Source organism: Pundamilia nyererei, unplaced genomic scaffold (genome assembly GCF_000239375.1).
Source record: "Pundamilia nyererei isolate P.nyererei 1_Seehausen unplaced genomic scaffold, PunNye1.0 scaffold00112, whole genome shotgun sequence".
NCBI classification, from domain to species: Eukaryota; Metazoa; Chordata; class Actinopteri; order Cichliformes; family Cichlidae; genus Pundamilia; species Pundamilia nyererei.
This window is the reverse complement of record NW_005187513.1, coordinates 1,253,652-1,279,852: the sequence shown is the minus strand read 5'-3', so window position 1 is coordinate 1,279,852 and position 26,201 is coordinate 1,253,652. Positions and strand designations below refer to the sequence as shown.

Genomic DNA, 26,201 nt, shown 5'->3' with positions numbered 1-26,201 from the left:
CAACAGTATCAAAACGAATAGGTTTTTATATTGTTTTTATTAATCAAATGATAATTAAAATTTCATTCACGTATCGCTGACATTTTTCCACTGTAGATTAGCATGTAATTCTGAGATAATTCGTTTTTATCATTTCTATCCATGATTTTCCTGACGTGCCAATCTTTCAATGGAAATGGCCTATGGAGCAATCGATCTCTACAATACTGGCTAGCTTTAGTACAAGCCCGCACTCGCTAAACATGCTTAACAGGCTTATTCAGCCAATTGCTATAACATGCCCTGAGGTAAAACCCTACCGGCATCCATACCGACCCTTTTCTTTGTTCTTTTCACAAAAACAAAGCTAGTGTTCAGTTTAAAATACAAGTGAGGAGCACATGATACGATCAGGTGACGAGGGTCTGTTTCAGTAGTACTGTATAGCATTGTGTGAGCTTGTTGCAGGCTGCTTAAATGCTAATCTACATTCAAAGGGGTGTGTGTGTGTGTCCATCTATCTGTCTGTCGGTGTCTGTGTAACTCTGGTGGCCTTAAAAAAAAATCCTCAGCTATGACTCAATTTAAGGATTTGTTAGTAAGATCAAGTTCTAATCTTTTTGTACTGTAGGATTTTCTGCACATGACTAAGAGATACCTAGACTCAAAAATGCAAAAATAGATGATGTAGATGCTCCACATTATCTGCATTTTTACACTGCACTGTTCTGTTGACAACTACATAATTTCCATGTCAGTGGGAGGCATAACTCCCCATACAGGGAGAGGCTGCTCCAGGCTAGCATGAACTTGTCTATGAATGCACTTAGAAAATATTTCAACAACCATCTTCTTTAGTCTCATTAAACAAGGAAAATAATGTTTGCAAACTACACAGACAACACAGATCAACCTTTGCAGGAGGTCTCACCAACTTCATTCGTATATTATGTATATAATGAAGTATGCAGTGTGTGTGTGTGTAAGCTATCATGTCACATTTTACCTCTTTATGTACACGGTTTCAAAAAGAATGCTGACAGGTATCTCCGGATGCCTTCACGGTAGAAAAACATGTTTCTAAAACAACTCTGAGCTTGTATGATAAATCAGTCATGCTCTCCATCTAAAGACTCTGGAATGAAATCTTTTAGCTTATGTTAAGGGTTACAGAGTTAAGCCAGTTGTAAGAGCAGGTTAACATTTTATGCAGCTTTCAAATACCTGAGAAAACTATCACTAACAAAAAATGTACCATCTTACTGTAACCCACACACACACACACACAGGTTATTGTTGCAAAACAAATACAAGAACCACACCAAGAGCGCAAACGTCCGCCAAGGCAGCTCACTCTCTGGGCAGTACTTACTTTTAAGGGAGTAGTTTTGTATTTTCTATATATTCATTGTGTTTTCTTTGTTTGTTTTGTTTTTAATATACTTTATGTTTGTAGTGCAGTGAAAATATGGATATGGCACACTTTATTTTAATTAAGACCTTGAAGACCTTGGTGGATGTAAGCCAAATTTTAAATGATTGATAGCAGTACCCCACTCCACCTCCCACAAAAGTCGATCAAAATTCACCCAAAACTTTTCAAGCTAATCGTGTTTACAGGCAGAATGACATGCAAGCAAACATTACCAAAACCTCCTGGGCAGCGATAAAAGGTGGAATTGTAAACATAAACAATATAACAAAATGTAATGTTGTTTTACTTACTAAAATCTCTATATAACTCTTGATTCCCATACACAGACATCTTACTAAGCAGGTTTTTTTCATGTTGTGTGTAAACATCACATCCTGAATGTTACAAGCCTGAAAAGAATCTAAAATGCAGGCAGCTACACAATGTTGAAAAGGTTAAAAAGACACTTCCTTCTCTCAGTGACAACAAAGAATTCAAATCAACTATATTTAATGAACTACTCTTTATTACTAAAAATGTGTTGATCAGGATGTTTCAGGAAGTTAAACCAGATCAAATAGGTTTAAACATCAAACCAGTACTATCTGAGTTAATTTGTTCCACGTCATTGCATACCTCACAACTCATACTACACACACACACACACACACACACACACACACACACAAAATCCAAAAAAGGTAAAAAGCGAGGATTGCTCTACTCGCATGTCAACATTCCAGCCAAACTGAAATACAACATTGACTGGACTACCTCAATTGTAGCCATAAAATACACTGCATTCTTAACATAAAGTCATCACTACCATGTGAATATGCATGTATTTAATTTCTATCCAGTTTTATTTATATAGCACCAAATCAGAACAACAGTTGCCTCAAGGTGGTTAACATGTTAACGTAAAGACCCTACAATAAGAGACAAAAACCCAACAGTCAGACAATACCCTATGAGCAAGTCCTTGGCGATGCTGGGAATGAAAAACTCGTGGCTCAAAGGCTCATGGAGGGGCAGCCATCGCCCCAACTGGTTAGGGGTAAGCGGAGGAAGACAGGAAAAATGACATGATGTTGTGTATGTGATTTATAACATAATGTACACAACCTTTATGTGTATCTATAATTTATAAAATAGCATGCACAAAAATTGGAATTCAATTGAGATTTTTAATGCATTTTGATTTCCAGTGGTTGCAAAATACATTACTTTCAAAATGAAGCTCTTAGTTGCTTGCATTAACATCTCTATTAATACCCTACACTAATCACATCAGTTGGTTCCTTTGGATTGCTTTCTTTTACTTTTATTCTTCTTCTGTTTTTTAAAACATTTTCCATTTTTATTGTAACAATAAAAAAATACAATAAATCATTATGTGACAATACTATCCAACACTATTAGGAACTACATAGTTCACTTCAGACTGATAGCAACAAAAAATTCATTTAAACTGCCAGTGAGTTTTACTGAAAAGGCATCATCACTACAGAGCAATCTGTTTTCACTCTCAAGTCCTGCAGGAAAGTGCAAGACAGAGAGAGAGAGAGATAAAAAAACCTGCTGACAGGAAGCAAAGACATGGTCACAGCATGGATCAGAACTGAGCTGAGCCTCGCATCGCCATGCACGCTGGGTCCTGGCAGCCCGGCTAAGACAATATCTCAGGCACCCGACTAAAATGTCTCTCCTTAACATTTTATATCATACAGTACTGAAAAAAAATTAAGTGGGTTGGCAAAAACCTGTAGGCATCAAGTCCACAACAAAAATTCACTCTACATTACTCAAAAAATGTCTGCAGGAAGCTGTGACTGTGAGAAGGCCAAGTAACAGCAGCTGTGCGAAAGTGAAATAACCTACATTACATGAAACACAGACTTCCTCGAAAATGTCTGGGCATGTAAACAGAGTAAGATTGGTTGTTGCATGTCACGCCATCATTACCAACAAGCTATCAAATTGCAAACTCAATTGCAATGGCCCCTCTTACATCAAACATATCTTTCAGAGGTACATGTGGAATGACATAAAGCCATTTGTTTGAAGCTTTGTGGAAAAACATTTTTTTTAAAAACAACTGAGCTTGTATAATAAATCAGTCATGTTGTACATCTGAAAACTCTGGAATGCAATCTTTTAGCTTATGTTAAACTGATAAAATAAATTAATTAATAAAATTTAAAAAACACAAAGCGTGAAGTTTTGATCAGGACATTTCTGGCCCCACCTTCCTGATCCCTTTCAAGAAGATAAATAGTGTTTCCTCATGTTGGTGTTCACATCAGTGGACACACTGAAAGCTCAAAATACATTTCTGTTCAGACACAAAAAAAAAGAAAAAGAAATAAAAGGTAAAGTTGTGAGATGGAAGCAGGGGGAAAAAACGTAGTCACTCGAGTCACAATTTCACTTGCGCTACTGCAAAAAACAAAACAAACAAAAAACGCCAGTACAGATGTTTTATGCAAATACGTTGATGCACTTTGTACTTAATCTTGACATGTCAAATGAAGGTTTTAAAGACATAAAGAAGATTAATGTGTAATCACAATGAAACAAATCTGAAATAAGCCAAGAAACTGAATTATTTATAATGACAGATTAAGCAATTTTTCAAACACAGCAGCAATATTTTGCCACAGGATATTAGAACTTTTTAATGAAGGTTTGACAGATGTTAAAAAGTGAAAATTGAATAATAATGTACCAGCTATCTTGCCAGATTATACAATTATATGAAAGTAGCACAGCAGCTCATTACCAACACAAGGCAGAAATCAATTTCTATTTGGTTTTCCTGTCCTGATTCTTCATGACAGCCCCCAGCTCTCAATAAATCTGTCACTGCCCTCACAGATAATAAGTGAAAACTTCACAGGTGTAGTATCTGCAGTTAATCACATGCACACATTTTACACTGTGAGCTTAAGCTCGTCTGTCTTGATGTTTTGTGAAGCAGGTGGTGTAACTGTACTAAATCTGGAAATAACCCATTAGCGATGATTTTATTTTAATCATTTACACACAAATTATATCTATTTTAATATCACCAGTTACACAAAATCACAGTTTTGCTCTGTTTGTCTTACAAATGTTGATGCCTAAAGTACAATTAAAGTACCAATCTGACATACTGTAGAAAATATGTTATTAAGAAGGGCCTGGACAAAGTTTTGTAAGGTGGTTAAGTTATATTAAAACTTATAATATATCGACACCCAGGTAGTTACTCATCCATGGTAAGAACGGGATATATATATCATCTCTTTCGACCAAATGCTTGAGTCAGCAGTAGAAAAAAGTACCGTATTTTGCTTCAGGTGCCTTTCTGACGGATGCAACTGCTTGTCACGCAGCTTCATACCTAACCTGCTTTTCACAGACTGTCCGACAAAACGAAAGTTTTTTGTTAAACTAGTCTCAAATTATTCTAGCGACACTGAATATTCATGGTAACAAACATATTCGGCAGCAAAACTCTTGTTTATAGACGTTAACAGTGTAAAGATTTCCCACTAAGCAAGTGACTGAAAGACAAGCCCCCCTCCTCTACTACAGGAGTACTTAACCTGTATCAGCCAAACATAATTAATTAACCAGATAACAGCTAATACAGATTGACTACACACTGTAAACAACAACAACAAAAAACACAAACAAAACACAAACAAAAAACACACACAAGTTAACCGCAGTCTCCACAACATTAGCCAGCCAGCTAGCTAGCAAGTTAAACTGTCGACAGTACAACTACACGATCCGATTAGCGCTAGCTCTACTGACGAGCTCTAAAGACTTTCTCTGTTAGTCAACGGCAAACTTACCTGCAATATCGTGTAGGCAGCAAAACAGAAGAATTAGTTTGACAAATTCCATAGTGAAATGCCCTGTAGTCCCGCTTAACCAGCGAAGCTACACAGCGATACCCCTGACAGTTGCTTGTTTCGATTTCTGCCACACTTAAAGACAGAGTCGCCCTTCCTAGTTAGCTGTGACTCCCATCGCAAACACCGGCAGCTCTACCTCTCCAACAGCGCTACACACTGTCATAAACAGAGAGAGACAGACAGACAGGCACTACTCCCTTCCGGTGTATGGGGCCAAAAGATATGGACACACCCGCTGTTCTGCGTTTCTATAGTATTGCGATCGTAGGTTGAAAGATACGTGAAAACAACTGGAAAAAAACACTACTGAGCTTTACACAACGCCACCAAAATGTGTCTGCTCCTGTGCTGAAAACACGCACTGATCTGCTGTTTACTGCTTGCACACATTATTTCCGGGTTTAAAAACTAAAGATTTAACTTTGTGATAGTGAAGTTATACATTTCCTGTTTCTCTGTCTATGTAGACTGCGCTGTAAATGCAAGGTACAGACTGCTCTGAGAGCGAGGATTCGCAACAAACCGGTCTGTAACATTAGCATAAAGAGAACTCGGGAAAGAAAGGATTAGTCATTCGTTTTTAATTCTTTTTTTAAAGAATGAAGTTGAAATGTACTAATGAATCTCGAAGTACTATTTCGAGATTAAGTAGATACAAACTAAAATAAAAAAGTTACAAAAATACAATTTGAAGAAAAAAATGAAATAATATTTTGACAGTATACATATTTATCTGTTTATTGCTTTGTGCAACCGCATGGTAACCGTGTAAAAGAGACATCTGTAAATTGCATCTGTAATTGGACCAGCAGGTAAGTATAAGGGTATATAAATTACAGAGAAACACTGGCTTTCTATACCTGTACCACCTCAGCCAGAAGGATTATTCTAGCTGCAGTGTATAGAATTTATTGTACCCCGCAAAAGTCTGCAGTGTTCTTTGGGTGATGAAACCTATTTGTTATGTTCTGATTCACTAATGTTGAAATCCAGGCTCTGGGGAGGCCACTCTATGACTGACAATGTGTCTTTTCTATCCAGGTGTGTTTTTATTGCATCGACAGTGTGTTTGGGGTCGTTGTCATGCTGAAAAATTAAGCCATTGCCAATAAAAATGCTTTGGTACTTTTCTGTGTTTATGATTTCATCAGTTTTGCCCAAATTCTCAACAGCAGTGGCTGAAATACAGTCTCAAACCACTGCAGGCATCTCACTGTTGCACCTATGAAGCGCCTTGAGGCGACTTATGTTGTGATTTGGCGCTATATAAATAAAATTGAATTGAATTGAATTGAATTGAACCTCTCTCCTGAGCTGCTCTAATTATGACTTGAACCCAAAATGTCTCATTTGGATTCCTCACTCCATCGGGCCTGTTGCAGCTGATTTTCAGCTTAGTTCTTGTGTAATCTAGCATACCTCAGCCTTTTCTCCTTGTTTCCCTTTCGTAAGAATTGCTTCTTGAAAGCCGCCCTTCCGCTGAGATAATTTCTGATGAGGCTTCAGTGAACAGCATCAGTGATCAGCTGAAGAGACAGATGTATTTCCAATGCTGAAAGGACACAAGTGTCTTGCATTAGAGAATGCTGAGGCTTGTAATACTAAAAGAGAGATTATGCATATAGCAGGATCTAAAAACAAGTGAAAACAATACACAATATTGTTTGTGGGCATGTAACAACAACAACAACAACAACAAAGAAATCAATGCAAATAAAGAATTAGAACTGAAAAAGAAAATGTGTAAATTATTGAGACAGGAGAGAGATGGACTTCCAAGTTTGTTTGTTCTCTTTGCAGACTAGAAAATTATGGGCAGCCACATCACTCAAAATGACAAAACAAGCATGCAATGTTAAGAAGTTCCCCTCTTTATATTAACCTGTAGATGACAAAAGAAATAAAATAGATCTCATTTATATAACCCCCCCCCCCCCAATAATAATAATAATCTGACATGTACTTTGCTGTTAATGTTAACCTACAATTCGCAAGGGTTATGTTTACGTATGAAAGTAAGGGGTATGTCACTTGTATTTTTAGGCGATAACATGTGGTCATTTTTGTGGTCTGTCAGTCTGCAACCACAAAATCTAGGTGCTTCACATCCCAGAAGTGACTGTGACTGACATCCTGTGACTGGCCTATAAATAATTCTCAGTTTTGATGCAGACTTCAAAATAGATCAAAACAGGGATAATCTTTTGTGTGAACCTGTCAAACTTATAATAATGGCCACGTAAAACGACCTTTTTCCTTAGCTGCCCACTTCTACAATCATTTTCATGTAGCTCCACTGTGATATTGAGAGCCAAACCTCTTTTCAAATATAACACTTTATTAAGAATTTTTTGTATATTTCACTTTTGCAGCTTTTTCTGGGTTTTGTCATTATAGGACGTTACTAAATACTATCTGTGGCAGAAATTTATGCCTGTAAAATCTGTGCTGAAACCCTAAATTGCGCTTCTTGTGCTAGATTGAGTATTTTCTCCCACCCAGTGTCTATAAAACGTTACTACACGTGGGATCTATAACTGTCAGATGTGGTTTTTGTTGCACAGCCAGAGCTCTATCTCAAGAATTTCCAGTGTGGGAAAATTTAATCTACTCAAAGATTACTCCGTTCTTGTGCTTTTTAAAATTTATGTATGTATGTATGTATGTATGTATGTATTTTTATTTATCTTTTTGTATTAAAAAATAGACAAGGATTAAAAAAGTAGACACAAAAGTATACACTAAACTGTCAAACAACAAATTAATAAAACACATCCAACAAAAAGTATACTTTGTTGTGAATTTTTAAAACTCACAGACAGTGACAACCTCGCGATATCCAAAGTTGGACCTGGGAGGTCCAGCTACGCGAGATCACGCAATACAAATGCGCGTGCACTGGGACGCAAAGCGGTCACGGCTACGCCAGGCTCTTATCAATTTACGAGTACTCGTAAAAGTAACCACCTGAACATTTTAGCGCTTTGAAAGGCAGCCCGACTATTAAGTTATTCTACATGTGATTCAGCTGATGCAAATACTTTTAAATGTTTTTAATTTTTTTATTATTTATTAGATAAACGCAAAGCTCTCACTTTCAGCTCGTCTGGGACGCAACGTTAGTTTCAAACTGAGAAATATTCTACATTTTATATATTTATTTATGTTTAAGTAAATGACAGATAAATGTTAAGGCGTGAAATGTAAGCTTGTCACCATAGTGGTAAAATGGTGTGTAGACACGTAGATTAAGTAACACGTCGAGTGGGTCACGCGGTTTAATGTGAGTGATAAGCTTTAGAGTTTACAGAATACGAGGTGACCCAAAACGCACCACTGGTTGTCTGCCGCCCCCCTCGTTCGGCCTGAAAGCAATTCACTCTGATGACGTCACTCGCAGAGTTGTCATGGCGTCTTTGGGACCGAAGCTACCGCTGCAATTTAGCTAAAATCTGTCGACAACTCGTAAACCGAAATGGAGAAAAATGCAAACTTGCATCGAGACGCTGACGGGAGCTCTTTGTGTGCTACGATTGCGGGAGAAATGGGCGAAGCTGCTACTGTCGCTGGAGTGAAAGGAACAGCCGACAAATGCAAGAATAGTGAGGCTCCTCTCAGTAGTTTGGTTAACGTTAGTTATAATATCAGCACCACAACCGATGGTGCTCCCAGTAATGTCACTTCCAGTACCAGTGCCGGGAAGTCTGACGTGCAAGAAGTGGTCGAAGTCCTCCCCGAGCAGCAGCAAGAGGAGGGATACGAGAAGAAGAAGAAGAAGAACGCCGAGGCGAGCGAATTGTGGTCGGGGTCCGATCAGATCAGTAACGGGATGGGGCATGACTCTGTGGTGGCCGCAAAAGATAGCCAGGGTGGTGCCTCAAAGTTGGTAAACAACAAAACCGACGCCTCGTCCTCACCTCCCGATAAAGAGAGCGCAGATGTGCAGGCTGAGGTTTCCGCCAGCGGAGAAAGTGAGCCGACAAAACTTGCCAAACCGACTAATCTGTGTCCGGACAATGCAAACACAGAAAACGTAAAGTCGGGGCTGCCCGCTGATAACGCCTTATCAGAGGGATTGCCGAGTGGGAGTGACCCCGATCCCAGTCTCGGTGGAGAGTCTCGAAGCATAGATTCACTCGAGTCCTTCTCCAACCTCAACTCCTGCCCCAGCTCTGACCTGAACAGTGAGGGGCTGGAGGAAAGAGGACTGGCCTTGGCCCTGCAGAACGAGTACGGGGCTGATGGCACGAAGAGTTCATATGCGAAGGACAGGGCCGCCGGCCAGTCCATATACCACATTAAGTGGATCAAATGGAGGGAGGAGAATACGCCGATCATCACCCAGAACGAGAATGGCCCCTGTCCATTACTGGCCATCATGAATGTCCTTCTGCTTGCATGGAAGGTAAAGGCTTGGAAATGACTGTGGATCAATGCAAACTTGATTTTGCACTGATATAATTAGGCAGATTTCTTAATGCATCTCTGAGCTCTGACAGGTTTCATGCCTTTATAAAGAAAAAGTGTGTATTAAGACTTAACTTAATAACACAACTGTCAGTCTCATCGCTCTGCATTATCTTTTTTTTTTATTAATTTCAGCCAAGACACGTCTTTACGTGATTTCACTAGTTAAACCATCATGCCCAAACGCCTTAAGTGCTTACAGGATATATGATGTACGTATCTTTTACATATTTGTCCCGCTGTGTTGTTTTTAAAAATTACTAATGAACTATGGCTCTGCATGCACGTCTGTTGCAGGTTAAGATGCCACCTATGATGGAAATTATAACTGCTGAGCAACTGATGGAGTATCTCGGTAAGTCTTTGTAATCCTGACAGCACTTAGTCTCCCATGTGTGTTCAGTGACAAGTCCAAAAAGCAGCATAATCCAGTAGCAGTGTCTTGGGCTGCTCCTACAGCATCACACTAACCTGCATTTGGAGTGGCGCCCATGAGTCCATGCACTTGTAAACATAGAAGCCTGCAAAGCCACTGAGTTTCAGTGCCCTCATAAGCGTTCTTGTGTTTCATGTCCTCTCTAATGAGCGGTTACATGCAGGTCATATACAGTGTTGGGAAGGTTACTTTTAAAATGTATTCCACTACAGATTACAGAATACAGGCCCCAAAATGTATTTTGTAACGTATTCCGTTACGTTACTCAATGAGAGTATTCTGAATACTTTGGATTACTTAATATATTGTCATGTTTTTTACAACTACATGAATGTACTATTGCTGTGTGATTTATTGAGGGTTACTCGCCATACCAATACTAACTGGATGTTTAAATCTTAACATAAAATGAGTAACAGTAGGGTGGACATTAGGTAAGGCTGCGCTTTTTTGCAGCGATCTCGTATAGAAAACTATTCTGAGCGTATATAAAACAGGTCAAACCGAGGTAAAGGGACCTCTGGCTAATACGCCGGGTTCCGTGTCGGGCTCGTAGCCGAAAACTGGCTTTACTTTGTTGTGTGGGTCAACTTTGCTAGCGAGAGACAGAGAGATGCGTTGAAAGGCTGCTCCAAAGGAACTTATTGTGTCGGAGAAAAACAGGAACACAGTGTACAGTCCTACAGTCTGAGTCCTAATAGCTTACTTACAACTGGGCTTGTCAGGCACTCTTTTTGGCTGTAGTGGTTATTATTATATTTACATGCTTCCATCTCCCGTTTCTGCTCGGTGACAACTCGTACTTTTCTCCTTTTTCCTCCCTCCCTTGCTCGCACATAACGGGTATGGCAGTCCATTCTCCCTGCAGCACGGACTACACTGCCCATGAGGCTACATTCTTTAGGGCGATGCCTGTAACACTCTGCCTATTGCCTTCATATTAAATCATTTTAAAAAATATTTCTTCACGTCATTGTGCAAGTAGAGGTGACATGAGCCTCAAGATTGAGACACAGGCATTAGAGCCTCTTAATGCGTGTTTTGTTTGGGTTTCCACCAGTGTGGAATTACCAAAAATAGAGAGAGCATAGCCTAACATATGAAACAGGAAAAGACCGCCGTGTAATCCATTTATTTCAACAAAGTAACTGTATTCTGAATACCACCTTTTAAACGGTAACTCTAACGGAATACAGTTACTCATATTTTGTATTTGAAATGCGTAACGGCGGTACATGTACTCCGTTACTCCCCAATACTGGTCATATATATATATATATATTATATATATAGCAGCACAGGGGAATCCCCCATCAGCCAGTCTCATGCTGCTGCAGAGGAAACAGGAGCTGTGTCCTGTCATTCATAACTAAAATTAAACTTCAAATATCAAAATAAAGTGTCACATTAGCAAGGGGCTCTTCAGAGTTAGAGTCACCGATCCACACTTGTGTCACTCTCCAGTGCACAATGATCCACGTAAGGTTTTACAACAGATTTACTAGGATTACTTGTGTGTGAGACATACCTCGTCTCTGTTGATCACACTGACAGACAGTGGCAGATTTGTGCGGCCTGATCACTATGTGCATTTAAAATTGCTGTGTGCGTGTGGTACCTTGTGCTTGCACATAATTGCGGCACACACAGTCTTGCGTAGCGTTAAGGGGCTTCTGGATAGCCTCTTTGTCGTAACATGTAAACACCAAGCTCAGAAGTGGTGTTTTTAAAAGGCCAATGGTTGAGTATCACAGCTCACGAGTAAGCAGCGTAGCATGCCAGAGATCCGGCAGATAGATACAGATATTAAGTGACTGTCAGGGATCAGTGAGTCAACAGGTCAGCAGTGAGGGGTTTTCCCAGTTGTGGACTTGCTGTAGTAAAAGCAGTCAGCTGGCAGGCCCCCTGCTGGAAAAAATCTTGACTTGCACTAAAGTCTTTGTCAAGGCTGTCCAGTTCAGCAAGTAAGACAGAGGTGGTTTTTAGGCTACTGTCTGATCAAACATTTTGTGAAAAGCAAGCTTGTGTTTTACAGTTGTAGAAGACGGCAGCAGGGCTATACCAAGCCCGAGTGAATGCATCCGCTTGCTTTTCCGGTTTGTTTGTGAAGCATGCATTTGGCACACGATATCATAAGTCCCAATAAAGGTTGAAGAACGTAACAAGCCTTTGCTGAGCTTTGTATTTTTATTTCATTTTACTTGAAAGCCAAGTTCAGAACTGGGCAGTTATTTCCCACAGCATACGCACAAAGAAACCACTGCGTCATTACAATTATAAAGCACTAATCACACAAAAGAAAGCTTAAGAGGCTCTTTTTATTGGATGTATTCCACTTGTTCTGTTTGAGGAAGATGCATATGAAAGCAGTTTTTATCCTAAACGTGTAGCTGTTTTCACTTAATATAGATGTTGTCGACTAACGTAGGCGTCCATGGCATTCCTCTGAGCAGTTCTCAGGGAAAATATGTGTTGACAGTGCAGCACGATACTCCTGCCAGTTCCTAATAAATTTATGATTCTTTGTGAAACATTTTTGAAAACCACTTGCTCAAGAGTTTTAAAAGTAAGGAGTAGACGGCAGTAAAGCATTCACAGCGAGGGGAAGAATGTATTTGCCCTTTGCAATGCTGGAAATGTTCATCAGTGAGATCCTAATGAAAAACAAGACAATTAGCAACGAGCGGAAACCTTTGTCTTGAGATGTAACGGTCAGCTGTGTTTTTGGCGCATCTTGAAACTTATCTGTCGACAGCTGATGTACTGTAAAGTCTCAGTTTGTTGAGTGAAGACTTGCATGTTGGTAGTACTGATCAGGGCAAAAAAAATAAATAAATAAAAGAGGAGCCAGACATCTGCCAGGCTCTGCCCTCTGGCACAGCCTGTATTGCTATAGAGGTGAGTCAGCGGAGCTTTCAGGTGATGCCACAGATGACCGAGATTCAGCTCATCCTCCATATTTGTCACAGACCTTTTTTTGGGATACAGCCGACCAGTGCAAAATCTACCAGTGAGCACTAGAAACAGTTCACAACATCTGTTACAATCTTTACTCCATGTAATGAGTTCCAATCCAGATAGTAATTGCGTTGCTCTGGAATATGACTCGACATATCTGCCAATATCGCTCTCTTTCTCTCTCTCTCTCTCTCTCTCTCTCTCTCTCTCTCCCTCCAGGTGACTACATCCTGGAAACCAAACCTAAAGAGATATCAGAAGCTCAGCGGTTAAACTATGAGCAGGTAAGGCCTGACTCATACCTAAGCAGGCGTGTGTTTTTGCTTATGTGTGTATTAGTAAGCTGCTGACTGTTCACGGTGCTTGAGGAGGAGCGAGGGCTGTTTTGGATGAGTTGGCTCTCACTCTCTTGCTCTCTTCTCACCCTCTCTGTTGAAACGACAAATGTGCACGTTTAACACGAGCTATCTGCTCTGCTCGCTGTCTCTATTGAGATTTCTTTTTACTACAGTGACGACACTGCCGCGCTGCTGTGTCTCATGTCCTGCCAACACCCCGTGTAGCTGCTTGTTTAAACTACAACGGGTTTGCACATTTGCATTGACATAGCAGAGAAGGGCAGCGGATGTTCCATAATATGGTAATAAGGGTCGAGTTGATTGCAAACTGCATACATACGACTGCAGCCCAGCTTTTCTTTTTCCTTCCATTGCTCTGTATGTTACATAAGATGTGTCTTGCAAGGCCCAGGGAACAAAAAGGGTCAACAGTGTCAGATTATGTTGTTTCACATGGCAGTAAATGCTTAGAGACGCTTGGGTAAGTTCAGCTCCCGGCTATTACTGAGGCTGTATGTGTGTGGCTCACAGTGAGAGGCTCTTGGAGATGGAGCTGTGGTTCCCTTGCTTCCTCCCATCTCCACTGCCTGCCTCAGAGTGTGGGAAGGGCCCTGCCTCTTCTCCATTTGCGTGGCAGAGCACCAGCACATCTGTGAATGATTTCAAGCCACACTTGTCCCTCGTTCAGAAAGGGCAAAAATAATGCGCATAGGTTCTTCATAGAAGCTCTCTGGAGCGACCTTTCTAAATTTAAGTTGAGCTGAAATACAACCTCTTGAATAAATCAGCAGTGTCCTCAGCATTCAGAGTAAGGGAGTGGTCAGGGTATGCGTTGCATAGTTATTATGGTGGTCTAATCCTAGATACTGGCCCGGGAGCTGTTTTGCATGTGGGTGTCCTTGTGTCCGTTTGCCGCCTGCGTTTGCAGTTGGGCTGGTTGACACAGTTATGTGGAGACTACAGTGGCCAAGGCTTCTTGGAAGCTGGAAATTATGATTTGAAAAGGAACAAGTCTGAGATGTGTCGTGGATGAGAATCAGATGGTGCCCTCTTCTTGATATGTTGCAGAGACATATTTCCGTTTCTCATTGGATTGATGCAAAATGCAAATGAAGTTACCCCGACTTTGAAAAGGATGCTAGGAGTTCATAACCGAAGTAATTCTATTTATAAATTCCGCTTAAAAGTCATCATCTGTCGCAGGAGTGCATGCGGATTAAAATAGCAGATGCACGGCTGCTCTTTAGCTATTGTTAAATATTTACTCGGTGAAGCTGAGGAAGTGAGTGTAGTTTTGCTAGGCTTTCGTCTCAGTGGACCCAGCTGAACACTGTGATTCATCCACAATCACTGAAGGAAGCGGGCTGGGTTTAAGCATCCTCTCTTGTTCTTATTTAGTGTCATTCATAGTATCGATCATTGTTCACAAGTATTTTGCGCTGAGTGAAGCAGGTACAGTCCCAGCAGCTGTAGCATGACTCTGAATTTCTATATGCCCTTAAGTGTGGATTTTTCATTAATGAAGGCAGAATATTTGTGTGTGGTATGTTTGAAATCTCTGTCGAAATAAGCCAGCATTGACTGTAGTTAATAAACTTTAGATAATAGAATAAGTTACAATTAAAAAAACAAATCATACAGCCCAGTTTATAAGGTTTATGGAGGTCCCTATGTAGTGCAGATTACTGAAGGAGTTATAGTATGCTCTCAGTTGTGTGGGTTGTGGTATCAGAGCCTGATTTAATCCGAGTTGGCTCTATCTAATTAAAAGATGAGAAATGAATGTCTACGCAGAGTTGCCAGTTTATCAGGTTTGTTGTGTAAAAGGTAATTTGCAGGTCTTTTCAACCTTGTATTTTATAACAACTACAGTAAAAGTACCAACTGAAAAAAAACATTTTATGTATGTGGTTATTTTGAATTGGATGCAAGCAGCATGTTTCAAAAATTCAAAAACCAGGGGCCAGGTCTTAAAACTAAACTAACTCTCTGTATGTATTATTGTAGGGTCTACCTTACAATATAAAGCGCCTTGAGGCGACTGTTGTTGTGATTTGGGGCTGTATAAATAAAATTGAATTGAATTGAATCAATACGAATAGAGGCTGAGTATTTTTGCGGTAATGGTCAGTTTGGTGGTCAGAGTTTGGGTATTTAATATTTAATGAGTCTTGTACGCAGGGGACAGTTTAAAAATGAGGTTGAATGGCAGTGACCTTTAGGCCACAGGAAGGGTATCCATGAAAGAAATCCTAAAGGCTGTATCCTGTGAGCTAACAAGGAGAGTGACCCTCTGTGGATGCATCAGTGCACACAGCTTGGTTAACTCACACATTTGTGAAGGCACCATTAAAGCTAAACAAGTTTCATCCAGACTCGGTGAATCCGTGCTTGGTTTTAGTGAAAACGGTGGAAAACCACACATATTGCAATTGCACTGTTGTGCTAAGCTGGCCTCCCTGCTGTCTGGACCTGTCATCTACTAATTAGTGTCAAAGTTCTCAATGTTTGATGTGTCATCTTTATTTGTTTTGTTTATTTTTTTCCATTAAATTTCAGTAAATTCTTTCTTAAATGCGTTTGTACAATTTAGTGTAATCCATTGCGAGGGCTCCTTTGCAAAAAATTTATCTCTATGAAGCTTGATGCTTTGACACTGTCAGAAAGAAACTGATTTCTTTTAGGACCTGGTTTGCTTTTCTGCTCTATTGGGAAAAAGAAATATTCCCCCCATGATTTAGACAGATCTAGATTTGTCTTGAATCTGATGACCAAAATATTGAGTATCAAACGCTGCAGATGTGAGCCAGCACAAAAAGTGTGTCCCACTTTGTGGGACATTGCCGTCTTGTAAACTGTTAATAATTAACACCTCAAACTAATGGGTCATCATGACATTATGTAAGACTTCTGAGGCTGCTGGCCTCCATTCATTGACTGATGTTTTTTAGGCTCAAAGATCTATTGTGTATATGTATAAAGATTTATCTGGCGTGTAGATGTACACAGATGACTGCAGGCAGACGCATAAAATATGCATCAGCTTGCACAGACAACAAATATCTGACAGCTGTATTCACTATTCTCTGTTTGCTTCACAGTGACATAAAATGTACAGTGCATCCTCTGAATCCTCTGATTTCATAGCGCTGGACAGTAATGGACAGAAGCTTTGTGGTCATTTTTAAAACACAGCTGATTACAAAGTATAAAGTCATTAGTGCTGTTTCCCTCCAGACACACGGCATACAGTGCTCAGACTCGTCCCATACTTTTGAAATCATCTCTGGAGTTGCTGTTGTTGTTATGTTACCTACCAACAACCACATGAAAGTCACAAATCCCATCTTTCTGACAGTGTGTGTTTTGATCGTTACTGGTCTTGGAAAGGCTGCATAATTATAGCACTTTAAAATTGGACTTTCTTTTTCATACACTCAACCTGGTGCTCAGTTGTGTTTCTTCAGAGTAACAATCAGATTTTATGTTCTTTCAAATCTAGAAATAAAGCGAGCATCTTCTTATTGTTTCTGCATGACTGGTGTCACGGTGATTTCTTGGCTTCATTATGTTGTAAAGTGGGAACGGCTACATGTGTTCTGTTCTTAATTGGAACCTTCATCTTAAGAAAATAAATCCTTTTGGGAACAAAGTCCCTCATGTGCTCAGAGAGAGAAGCAGAGAGGCCTGCCCTTAGACACCTTCGCTTAGACTGTGTAAAAAACAAACAAACTGCAAGGCCCCAGCAGAGTACCATGCTAATGTTACGCTGTGGAAGTGTAACACGGCGGGGCTAGATGAACGTGTGCGTGACGCAGTGCTAATCATCTGATCCACGAGCGCTCATCTGCTGTTGGAGCTCTCTGCCCTAAAATGAGGAGATGTGGTCCATTACACATCCCTGCTAATCCTCCCATCACTGCCGCTTATAAGCATCCTAATCCACACACTCAGATGAGCCAGCTGTGGGCTTTCCACCTCAGCTCTGTGCACCAAAGGGTCAAAGCTGGAGCAGCCCAGCGCTTATTGGACACGATCCTATTGCTAGCAGGGGGATGTCAAAACACTTCACAGAAAATACTCTGAAGCCATTGTGGGAAAAACAGGGGAAAAAGGAAAGACATTTCTGTATTAGATAGTGGGAATTTTTCTGCCTTTTTATTGTTTGTCTATTACTTATTTAGTCTGGTGTGGTATAAATGGCTTTGCGGGGAGGTCTTTTATAGTTAAAAGTCCAAAATGTATCCCCTCCTTCACATTTTTCAAAACTATCCAGTGGGCCTGATTGGAGTCTTTACCAGGGCTGGTTCTAACCCCTGGGCTTTATGTTTGACACCGCCGGTCACTCCTGAGTCCACGCAAACTGCCCTGAAAACATGAAGACATTTCGATGCTTGCATATTAGATGTAGTGTATCACAGAAATAAAGTTTTTCATTTGCATAGTGATTCAAACTAGATCATAATAGTAAGACCATATTTTATTCATAGTTTTATGGAAAATGTGTGCAAAGTCATGTCCAAAATAATAAAATTGATTTGTGTCAGACAAAACCCTTAGAAAACATTTCTATAATTCATTTGGAAGCATTTTCCCTACAGCTGCTTGGAATTACTATTATTATTAGTTTGGACAAGAGAAGTTTTTAACTGATTAAACATATGAAGGCATTTTTATAATGCAATACAGCTGAGAGAAAATAAATGGGGTTTAATCGTTTAATATTAGAATTTAAAAACTGAAAAATGCAAATAAATCTCCACTTTGTAGGCTCGTATTTATCTTTCTGGTATGTGTGACGGTGGTAATTGGTTTTTGGTTTGTGGAACTTTTTTTTTTAATCTTCCCATAGAACACACTATACACTCATAATAGAGTTGTCGGGCTCAGCTGCGAGGCTTATCTTGATTTCAGAGTTAAATGGCAGGAGAGGTTTAGTGCCAGCTGGGAAACATTGCTCTGAGGCTGAGTGCAGGAATTAGTCTCTCTCATTGGGTCCTCAGGTGTGTGGTGCAGTTATGTATATAGAGTATTTGCTCTAATATTCATACGGTGAAGTAAAAAGGCTGGTTTTCTAATTAAATCCTCTCTTACCGATAAAGAAAGAATGCCAGTCGGATCCACAGAAAAGGATTTTCCACTTACGCACGATGTATTTGTGTCTGCTTTAAAACCTTTTTACTCTACAGAGATAATGAAAATCCACCAGTCAAAACATGGCTAATGAGAAGTACAACCAGAGACTTTTCTATTAAAATTTTTCTTTCTAAATGTGAGAAAAAAAAAATAAAGATTTGCTGATATTTGTTTGAAATATACTTAAAACATGTTTTTGTATTACTATATCAGAAAAGCCTTTTTTATGTATCTATAGCACACTGATCAGGGTCAGCCATGTGCTGTGGATCATCGTGTGTATGTGTGCTGCAATAACAAAGGAGGAAAAGAGCTAGCACACACCTAAAACATTACTGTAAAGAGGACGGGGTGTGTTTGTGTGTGTGGGAGTGTGTGAAGATTGTGGAACAGCTGATAGTTACTAAAGATGGCCTCCCAAACAACTTCACATTAGGTGGTAAAATGTGTGCGAATGCTTTGAGTTTAGAACGAGCAGCATCCCGAGGAAGTCATTATTAAAAACATGGTGTTGTTAAAGCATAACAAAAAACACAACATTTAACTATCAATATTAGGGCAGCTCATTCAGACAACTTTACACCAAGCATGGCATTTCCTTGGGTCCCCAACTGTACACCTGCTAAGTGTGAAGAAAAGAGGATGAGCAGTTGTCAACAAAAGCGGAGTACAGGCGCACACATAGAGACTAATTCCTCCATAGTGAGAGGTTTTCTTATCAGTGTAAAAGACAATGTTTTTCTCAGTACTGTTGGATTTGGCTTTAATTGAAAAATAGCAGTGGCATACAAGCTCTCAGTCAGGTTCTAATATGCAGGATGTGACTGAAACAATTTGAATCTCATGCAAAATGATGCCGTCTCATTCATACGACTGTTTGTTTGTTTGGGCTTTTTCTGCAGGGATCCTGCTCTCTGCCTGTTAGGCCTTATTTTCTTCTTATGTTGCTTATTAGGTGGTATCTGGGCTGCAGCCTCTGTGCAGTGATTGTGTAGTCACTGGGCAAGAAGAGTGTGCAGGGTTTGAATGCAGGTCTCTATGAAAACACAACAACTAGGTTACGGTTTAGCTTCAGGCCTCCCTGTTTTCTCACCTGCGAACTATGTTTTTAGGTTGTGTTTACACAAAATCCAAGACCTTCCTGTGGGTTTCTGTTCAAGGAGTTGAACATAAACAGGTGTTTTGTTTCGTTTTGTTTTGTTTAAAACTTACAAAGGTTGTGCAGTCGCACTTTTTTCAACTGAGAAATATGCCAGAATTTCCCATTTTTCTCTCAAGCAGACCTTGAAAAACTCAGCCCACTCATTACAAGAGGAACTAAATAAGAAATCTTATTTTTACAGGAATTTAAATGTTGAAAGCTTTGTCCACTGCTGCATTCACCCTTTTTTCTGTGCCTCTAAAGTATCTGCCACTGTGCACTGACTTGTGTAAAGCACTTTTAAAACATGGGTAAGCTATTAAGAATTTAAACTCGACTTTAAGAACATTTTAACAAGAATACACTGAGAAGTGGGTGAGGGAAAACTGAAGCAAAATAAAGCAAATCAGCACTCTGTTTATGATGGAAAATTAAGTGCACAGGTGAAACACAATGACATGGAACTGTATTCACAAACTTACTGCAACGGGGACCGGTCATATCTGACAAATAGGCTCAGTCATCCAGGTTTTCCAGGATTTAACTGTTATACCCAGAATGCCAGTTTGTGCTCTCTGTTTGGGGGTTAAAGGTTTGTAGTTCCATAGGTTTGATTCCCAGCTCCTCCAGTGTCCATATTAAAGATCTTCAATAAGATGCTATACAATATAAATACAGCCCATTTACCACACCACGTACAAATCAGGAGCCTCTGATTCTCTCCTGGTTTCTGTGCCCAGCCACTACTGTCGGGTACACGGCATAAAACATGATCTAATCTGAACGATAGATGGATGTGGATTCAGTTTTTTTACTTTTTCAGGACTTTTGTTGTTTGTTTGTATTTTTTTCGCCTCCTGGTATCACAGCTCAGTCCGTTCATAGCAGCCACAGTGGGTTTGTTTTGTCACAGTGTGATAGCGGCAGGGGGGTGGTATCATGCGAAAAAGTGACGTCAGTGCATCTTTCGGCTACAGTGAGTCATCTCCCATCATCTGGTCATAAAGACATGACACATTGAGGGAAGAAACGACATTTAAAGTTGATCTTACCAACTGCTGCAAGCAAACAAAAAGTAAAAATCTGCTTTACTTGAATTTTTGAAAGGAAAAAATAAAATATTATTATTAGCCGCTTAAAACATATACTGATGTTGTTGAGTTTAGATGAAAAGATGAACTGTGTGTGGTTTGTTACGGCGTGAAACAATCACAGCAATATTTAATTGCATGAAGTTGACTGATTGAGCAAAAAGTAAAAAGAGCAGTATATATGAAAATAACTCCGCTACAATAAAATAATGTGATCTGACAAAACTACATGAAAGCAGGTTTTTGTATTGGTGTAAGTGACAGCTAATGGTTTATTTTAAAGTTCTAGAAATTGATCCACGAGGACCCCAGCAACTGTTGTGATTACTTGCATTTTTTCTGATCAGTTCAATTTGATTTGTATAACATCTGTGTCTCACGCTGCTGCGCTGTGTCCTTTCTGTTTTCTAGAACATGAGTGATGCCATGGCAGTGTTGCATAAGCTGCAGACAGGTCTAGACGTGAATGTGAAGTTCACCGGGGTGCGAGTCTTTGAGTACACCCCAGAATGCATTGTGTTTGATCTGCTGGACATCCCTCTTTACCACGGCTGGCTGGTTGACCCCCAGGTGAGATGGATCTTATTTTGCCTTTACTGCCGTAGAAATCGGCCCGTTTTCTTTTTCTTCTTTTTTTATCTTCAACATAATATGAATACTGAAGGATTCTCTCAGTTTTCTGTTTTTTTGGGGTTTTTTTGTTTTTGTTTTTTTCTCCACACATATACGTTGGACGTTGAATTCATTTTAGTTGTAGTCCAATTAAGTAGTCTTGTTCTAACTTATTACTGCAAATTGTAGCCTCAATTTTCAGTTCTTAGCTAACAGGAGCAGCACCTGGGTCTTCTGCTGCTGTAGCCCATCTGCTTCAAGGTTTTACATGCTGTGCATTAAACGATGCTCTTCTGCATACATTGGGTGTAATGAATGGTTAGTTGAGGTAGTTTTGCCTTCCTATCATATTGAAGACATTTTCAGCTAGAGAACTGCAGGTCCGAGGATATTTTCTGTTTTTCAGGCTTGTAAACCTCGAGATAGTTGTGTGGGAACATCTCAGTAATTCAACACTTCCTGAAATACTCACATCAGCCCATCTGCCACAACCACAGTCACTTAAATCGCCTTTTATTCCCATTCTGATGCTCAGTTTGAACTTCAGCACATCCTCTTTCATGTTCACATGTCTCCATGTATTGACTTGCCCCCTTTTTTGTTTTTTAATCTGTGCTTTATTCTAACATCTCATACAGTGCAGCATCATTTTCAAGCAGTTTTACATTTCGACAGGTCATGTTTTTCTTTATTTGCATGCCACATGACTTTACATCCTCGATATGACGCTTTAAAAATTAATGTCAAAACAAGAGCATAAAAACAAATCGTTCTGATTAACCCCACAAACAGGGAGGAAATTAATAAATGATTAAACAAAAAAAAAATGTGCCAAAAAGAATAGAAAGAGATGTGGATTGAAGCACCTTGTTGTAATTATAAGGCCATTGCAGAGTTAAAAAGCTTTATAAAACAGAGATTTTGTAGCTTCAATGACTTTTAGCTAATTTTATATGTTTGCATGCTTTTACTTCCATATGTTTTGTGGTGGTGGATTAAGCTTTAGAAACCAATTTATAATACATTCAGTGGGGGCACCTGGAGCACAAAGACTTTAGTCTTAGGGTGTTATTATTAGATTTGTGAAAAGAAAAACAATAATGTTAAAAATGATTGGATAAAAGAAATGACAATTAAAAAGATGAACAAGAATGTTTTTCATTTGGTTTTAAACTCGTCCAAAATGTGTGCCAACATTATCAGAGCACGATGTGGTTGCTTGTTCCAGCAGCGTCTCCAGTATCAGGGGCGAGTCGGAGAACAATCATTTGTTCTGCTTCAGAGGACCTGAGAGGTTGAGTTGGTTCATGGCTTAGGAGCCTGTCAGAGAGAGGAGGAGGTCTCCAACCTTTAAAAAAAATGAGCCATCCACTATAACGCATGCACCTTAACAGAAAGCTCTTTATTCTGGACATGAACAGAAATGATGAGTGTAGGTGGCAATCTCCTCATTTCAATACAAGCTACTGGAATTAGTCTCCAAATGCAGCTCACACCGTACCTCTCCATTAGCATGTAATTAGAATTTACTCTTGTACCAGTTTCAGCTCACCTTTTCTTTGAAAGTTTTATTTTTGTTCTATTTTTGTTCTATTTTATCAGCTTTTCTTTATCTAATCGTTCTCAAAGTCCTTATGAGTCATGATAAATTCCCACTTGCAGATGTTTACAGCAAAAACAGATCTGACATTAAAAGGTGACCTTTTAAGTGCACTCTCCCATTTGATCGTCTTTTTGAGAAACGTTAATGAAAGGTCATGTTCTTTATAAGTGTGTAATCTGTATAAAGACTTAATAGGTGAATGTAACAGATTTTAATAAGTTAACTTTTTGGGGAGCTGCTGTCATAAATTTTCTTTTGGTTTTTCTGCAGCTTTTAGTAAAACAACATCAAAGCTTGTTGAATGTTCTTTCCCACACTTTTTATCTTTGTTTACAGATGCATGATATTGTAAAGGCAGTGGGCAACTGCAGCTATAACCAGCTGGTCGAAAAGATAATATCCTGCAAACAGTCAGACAACAGTGAGCTGGCAGGAGAAGGTAAGTGCTTTCTCTTCTCTCCTGATCTGCCCGACTGCTTTCTAGTCTCCCATTTCTTCTCTTTTGATCCTGTGTACTTGAAGCTGGTGAGAAAAGAGAAAAGTTGTACATTTTAGTAAAATAATAAAAAGATTTTTCTTTTCTTTTTTCTTTTAAAAAAACAAAAAAAATCTGAAACATTTTTTTGTTGGCATTACATTAGACATGCTTCCCCAGAAAACCACAGACTGAGTTTAAATAAAAACCAGGACATACTTGTGACTACTCATCAAATGACCTATTTCCTCGGCTCACAGCGTTCCTACCAGCTGTCTGTAACTTCTCTACTAAATATTTGCTCAATCAACACTGAGCTTCCTAAGTAGTTGTCAGCTGGGCTGCTACCACATCGACACATCACCGCATTAGTCGATGTCCCCATATGGTTCATTTAATTATCTTGGACAGAGATTAAATTCTGAGAAAACTGAGTTTTGTGTAAAGTTGATTAAATCTTTAAAAGATTCATTCACAATCTAGGGTAGAGTGTTTCTCAGTGGTAGCATTCCACTGATTTTGAGTTTTGAATGCTGCTCTGTTGTACAGATGTCAAATGTGACTGTAAAGGTTGCCAGTTCGAGCAGAGAGTCAGAGTTGCTCAGAGTGAGGATAGACATTACAGCAGAATTTCCACAAAGCTTTCCAAGTAGCGACCTGTGTTCATGAATGAACTGGGATTGCTTGATTGGAGTCCAGGCGACTCATCCAAGTGGTAGCTCAATGACAAAAATAGCTTTTATGGGATCTAGCACGTAAAGCTAATCAAAACAAAGGAACTAAAATTTATAGTCACCTAAATCTGCTTTATATTCCCCAAGGAATTTAAATCAAAAGTCATCAGTGTTTCTTCATTTTCTAATCTAACTTCATTAAATTTTCTGTTTTGCGTTTTTTTTTCTCTTCTCTCTCATTAGGCATCGTAGCAGAGCAGTTTTTAAACAGCACAGCCACCCAGCTGACTTACCATGGACTGTGTGAGCTCACATCTACAGTACAGGAGGGAGAGCTCTGCGTCTTTTTCAGGAATAATCACTTCAGCACCATGATCAAGTACAAGGTAAAACTACCAAAAAAGGAACGGCATATTTGCTCTGACTGTGAACCTTATTGATGTAACTTGCATTTAATATATTTTCCTGATCAAGACGGCATTTGGCAACCTTCACTGTACTCTTAATGGCAAGTTTTGATACCTTGGTATATATCAATAAAGACAAGGTTTGACGATTTTTCCAAGGGTAGTTGCATAGACAGAGACCACCCTGTCGACACCCAGTCGTTCTGTTCCATAAGCAGGTCTGGAATATGACAGAAACTGCTCAGCTCAGAAAAGAGCTTCAAGAGTTACTCTTAGTATGCTTTAAAGGGGTAAAGAGTTTAGATTTATGTAAGAAGCCACTGCTACATTGCAACAGCTTAAATGGGTCAGGACGTCATGATACCATCTGTCCCTCTAGCAGCAACAAGTCTTGCAGCCCTTTAAATGTCAGTTGTTGTAGATTGTATGTGATATATGAACACAACGTATAATCCGTGTTTGTTTGTTTTTTCAATCGAGGTGCAATTGGTTGCACAGAGGATGTTCACCTGGGACAGCAGTGTCCAAATGACCTAGTGGGAGGGGCTACACAACATGCATAACAAACCTACTGACGTGTTAATAAGTTACAGTTGAGCTCACAGAAAACAGCTCAACCACTTTCTTGTTTCTGATGAGTAGTTCTTTTGCCTTTAAGTGGCATCTGTGTAGTTAATGATATGCTTTAATATATTCATCAGTCTGAAGAAAGCTGTTTATTTATGTGTACATAACATTAGACACCACATTCACAGGGTCATTGCTTACCATATATCTGCAGCAGGGAATAACCTTTCCTGTTATCCACGGAAGGGGAAGTGAGTGTCTGTTCTTTCATTTTGAATAGTACACTTGTTGCCAATATAAGCAAAGCAGTGCATGTGTGTGCCCAACAACCATCTGACAAAGCATAATAACAGCCCATGGTCTCTTGTAATCACTCCAAAGCAGACCTTTGCATGAACTTGTACACATACATGCTAAACAGCCTTATTTATCTGTGAAGACTGTATGTGTAGGGTCTAGCATGTGATTTAATCTGAACACTGGCACGTTGTTTTTATTCTTCATAAATAATTCTCCTTCAAATAATTAATATGGGGATCCGAGGAAGGGGATCAGATAAATACCGAAGCACTTTATGTCCGACATCAAAAGAGTTAATCCTGTGAAAGAGTTTATTATTATAGAACAATCAACATTTCCTCAACTTAATATTTTGTAACCAAACTCATTATAATAATAATCATAATTATAAGGAAAATAACAATAAGAGTAACAATATAACTTTGTCTGTCTACATACTCGTTCCCTGATCCAAAATTCAACAACCACACTGGCACACAGGCACATCTTAGGCCTCTGAAGGTTCTTATCTAGATTACATATTATCTCTCCATGTTACCTAGCAACCACCTAGCAACAGACTAAAGTGACCCGTTTTTAACTTTAACTAATGCAACTGTAAAACCTTATAAAAGAATCATATTTTAATGTTACAACAGTAACTATTAGTAACATCTAATAGCCTCAAAACGTTAAAATTATGTAATTTTTTTTAC

General features: G+C 39.4%; 2 protein-coding genes across 4 annotated transcripts in view; one reads left to right on the top strand and one right to left on the bottom strand.

The window, feature by feature from the left end:
• adam10a (ADAM metallopeptidase domain 10a) overlaps positions 1 to 5,655 on the bottom strand; it is a 29,457-nt gene extending 23,802 nt beyond the window's left edge. The window contains exon 1 of the mRNA XM_005741632.1: positions 5,239 to 5,655. Coding sequence (XP_005741689.1) covers positions 5,239 to 5,290 — 52 coding nt within the window. The 5' untranslated portion in view covers positions 5,291 to 5,655. The remainder of the gene's footprint in view (positions 1 to 5,238) is intronic.
• A 2,975-nt stretch (positions 5,656 to 8,630) lies between these two features.
• Positions 8,631 to 26,201, top strand: part of mindy2 (MINDY lysine 48 deubiquitinase 2) — a 22,221-nt gene continuing 4,650 nt past the window's right edge. For all 3 annotated transcript variants that reach the window (XM_005741631.1, XM_005741630.1, XM_013913042.1), the window contains exons 1-6: positions 8,631 to 9,706; positions 10,066 to 10,123; positions 13,382 to 13,446; positions 21,280 to 21,438; positions 23,420 to 23,522; positions 24,476 to 24,618. In XM_005741631.1, the coding sequence (XP_005741688.1) occupies positions 8,777 to 9,706; positions 10,066 to 10,123; positions 13,382 to 13,446; positions 21,280 to 21,438; positions 23,420 to 23,522; positions 24,476 to 24,618 (1,458 nt within the window). In that variant the 5' untranslated portion in view covers positions 8,631 to 8,776. The remainder of the gene's footprint in view (positions 9,707 to 10,065; positions 10,124 to 13,381; positions 13,447 to 21,279; positions 21,439 to 23,419; positions 23,523 to 24,475; positions 24,619 to 26,201) is intronic.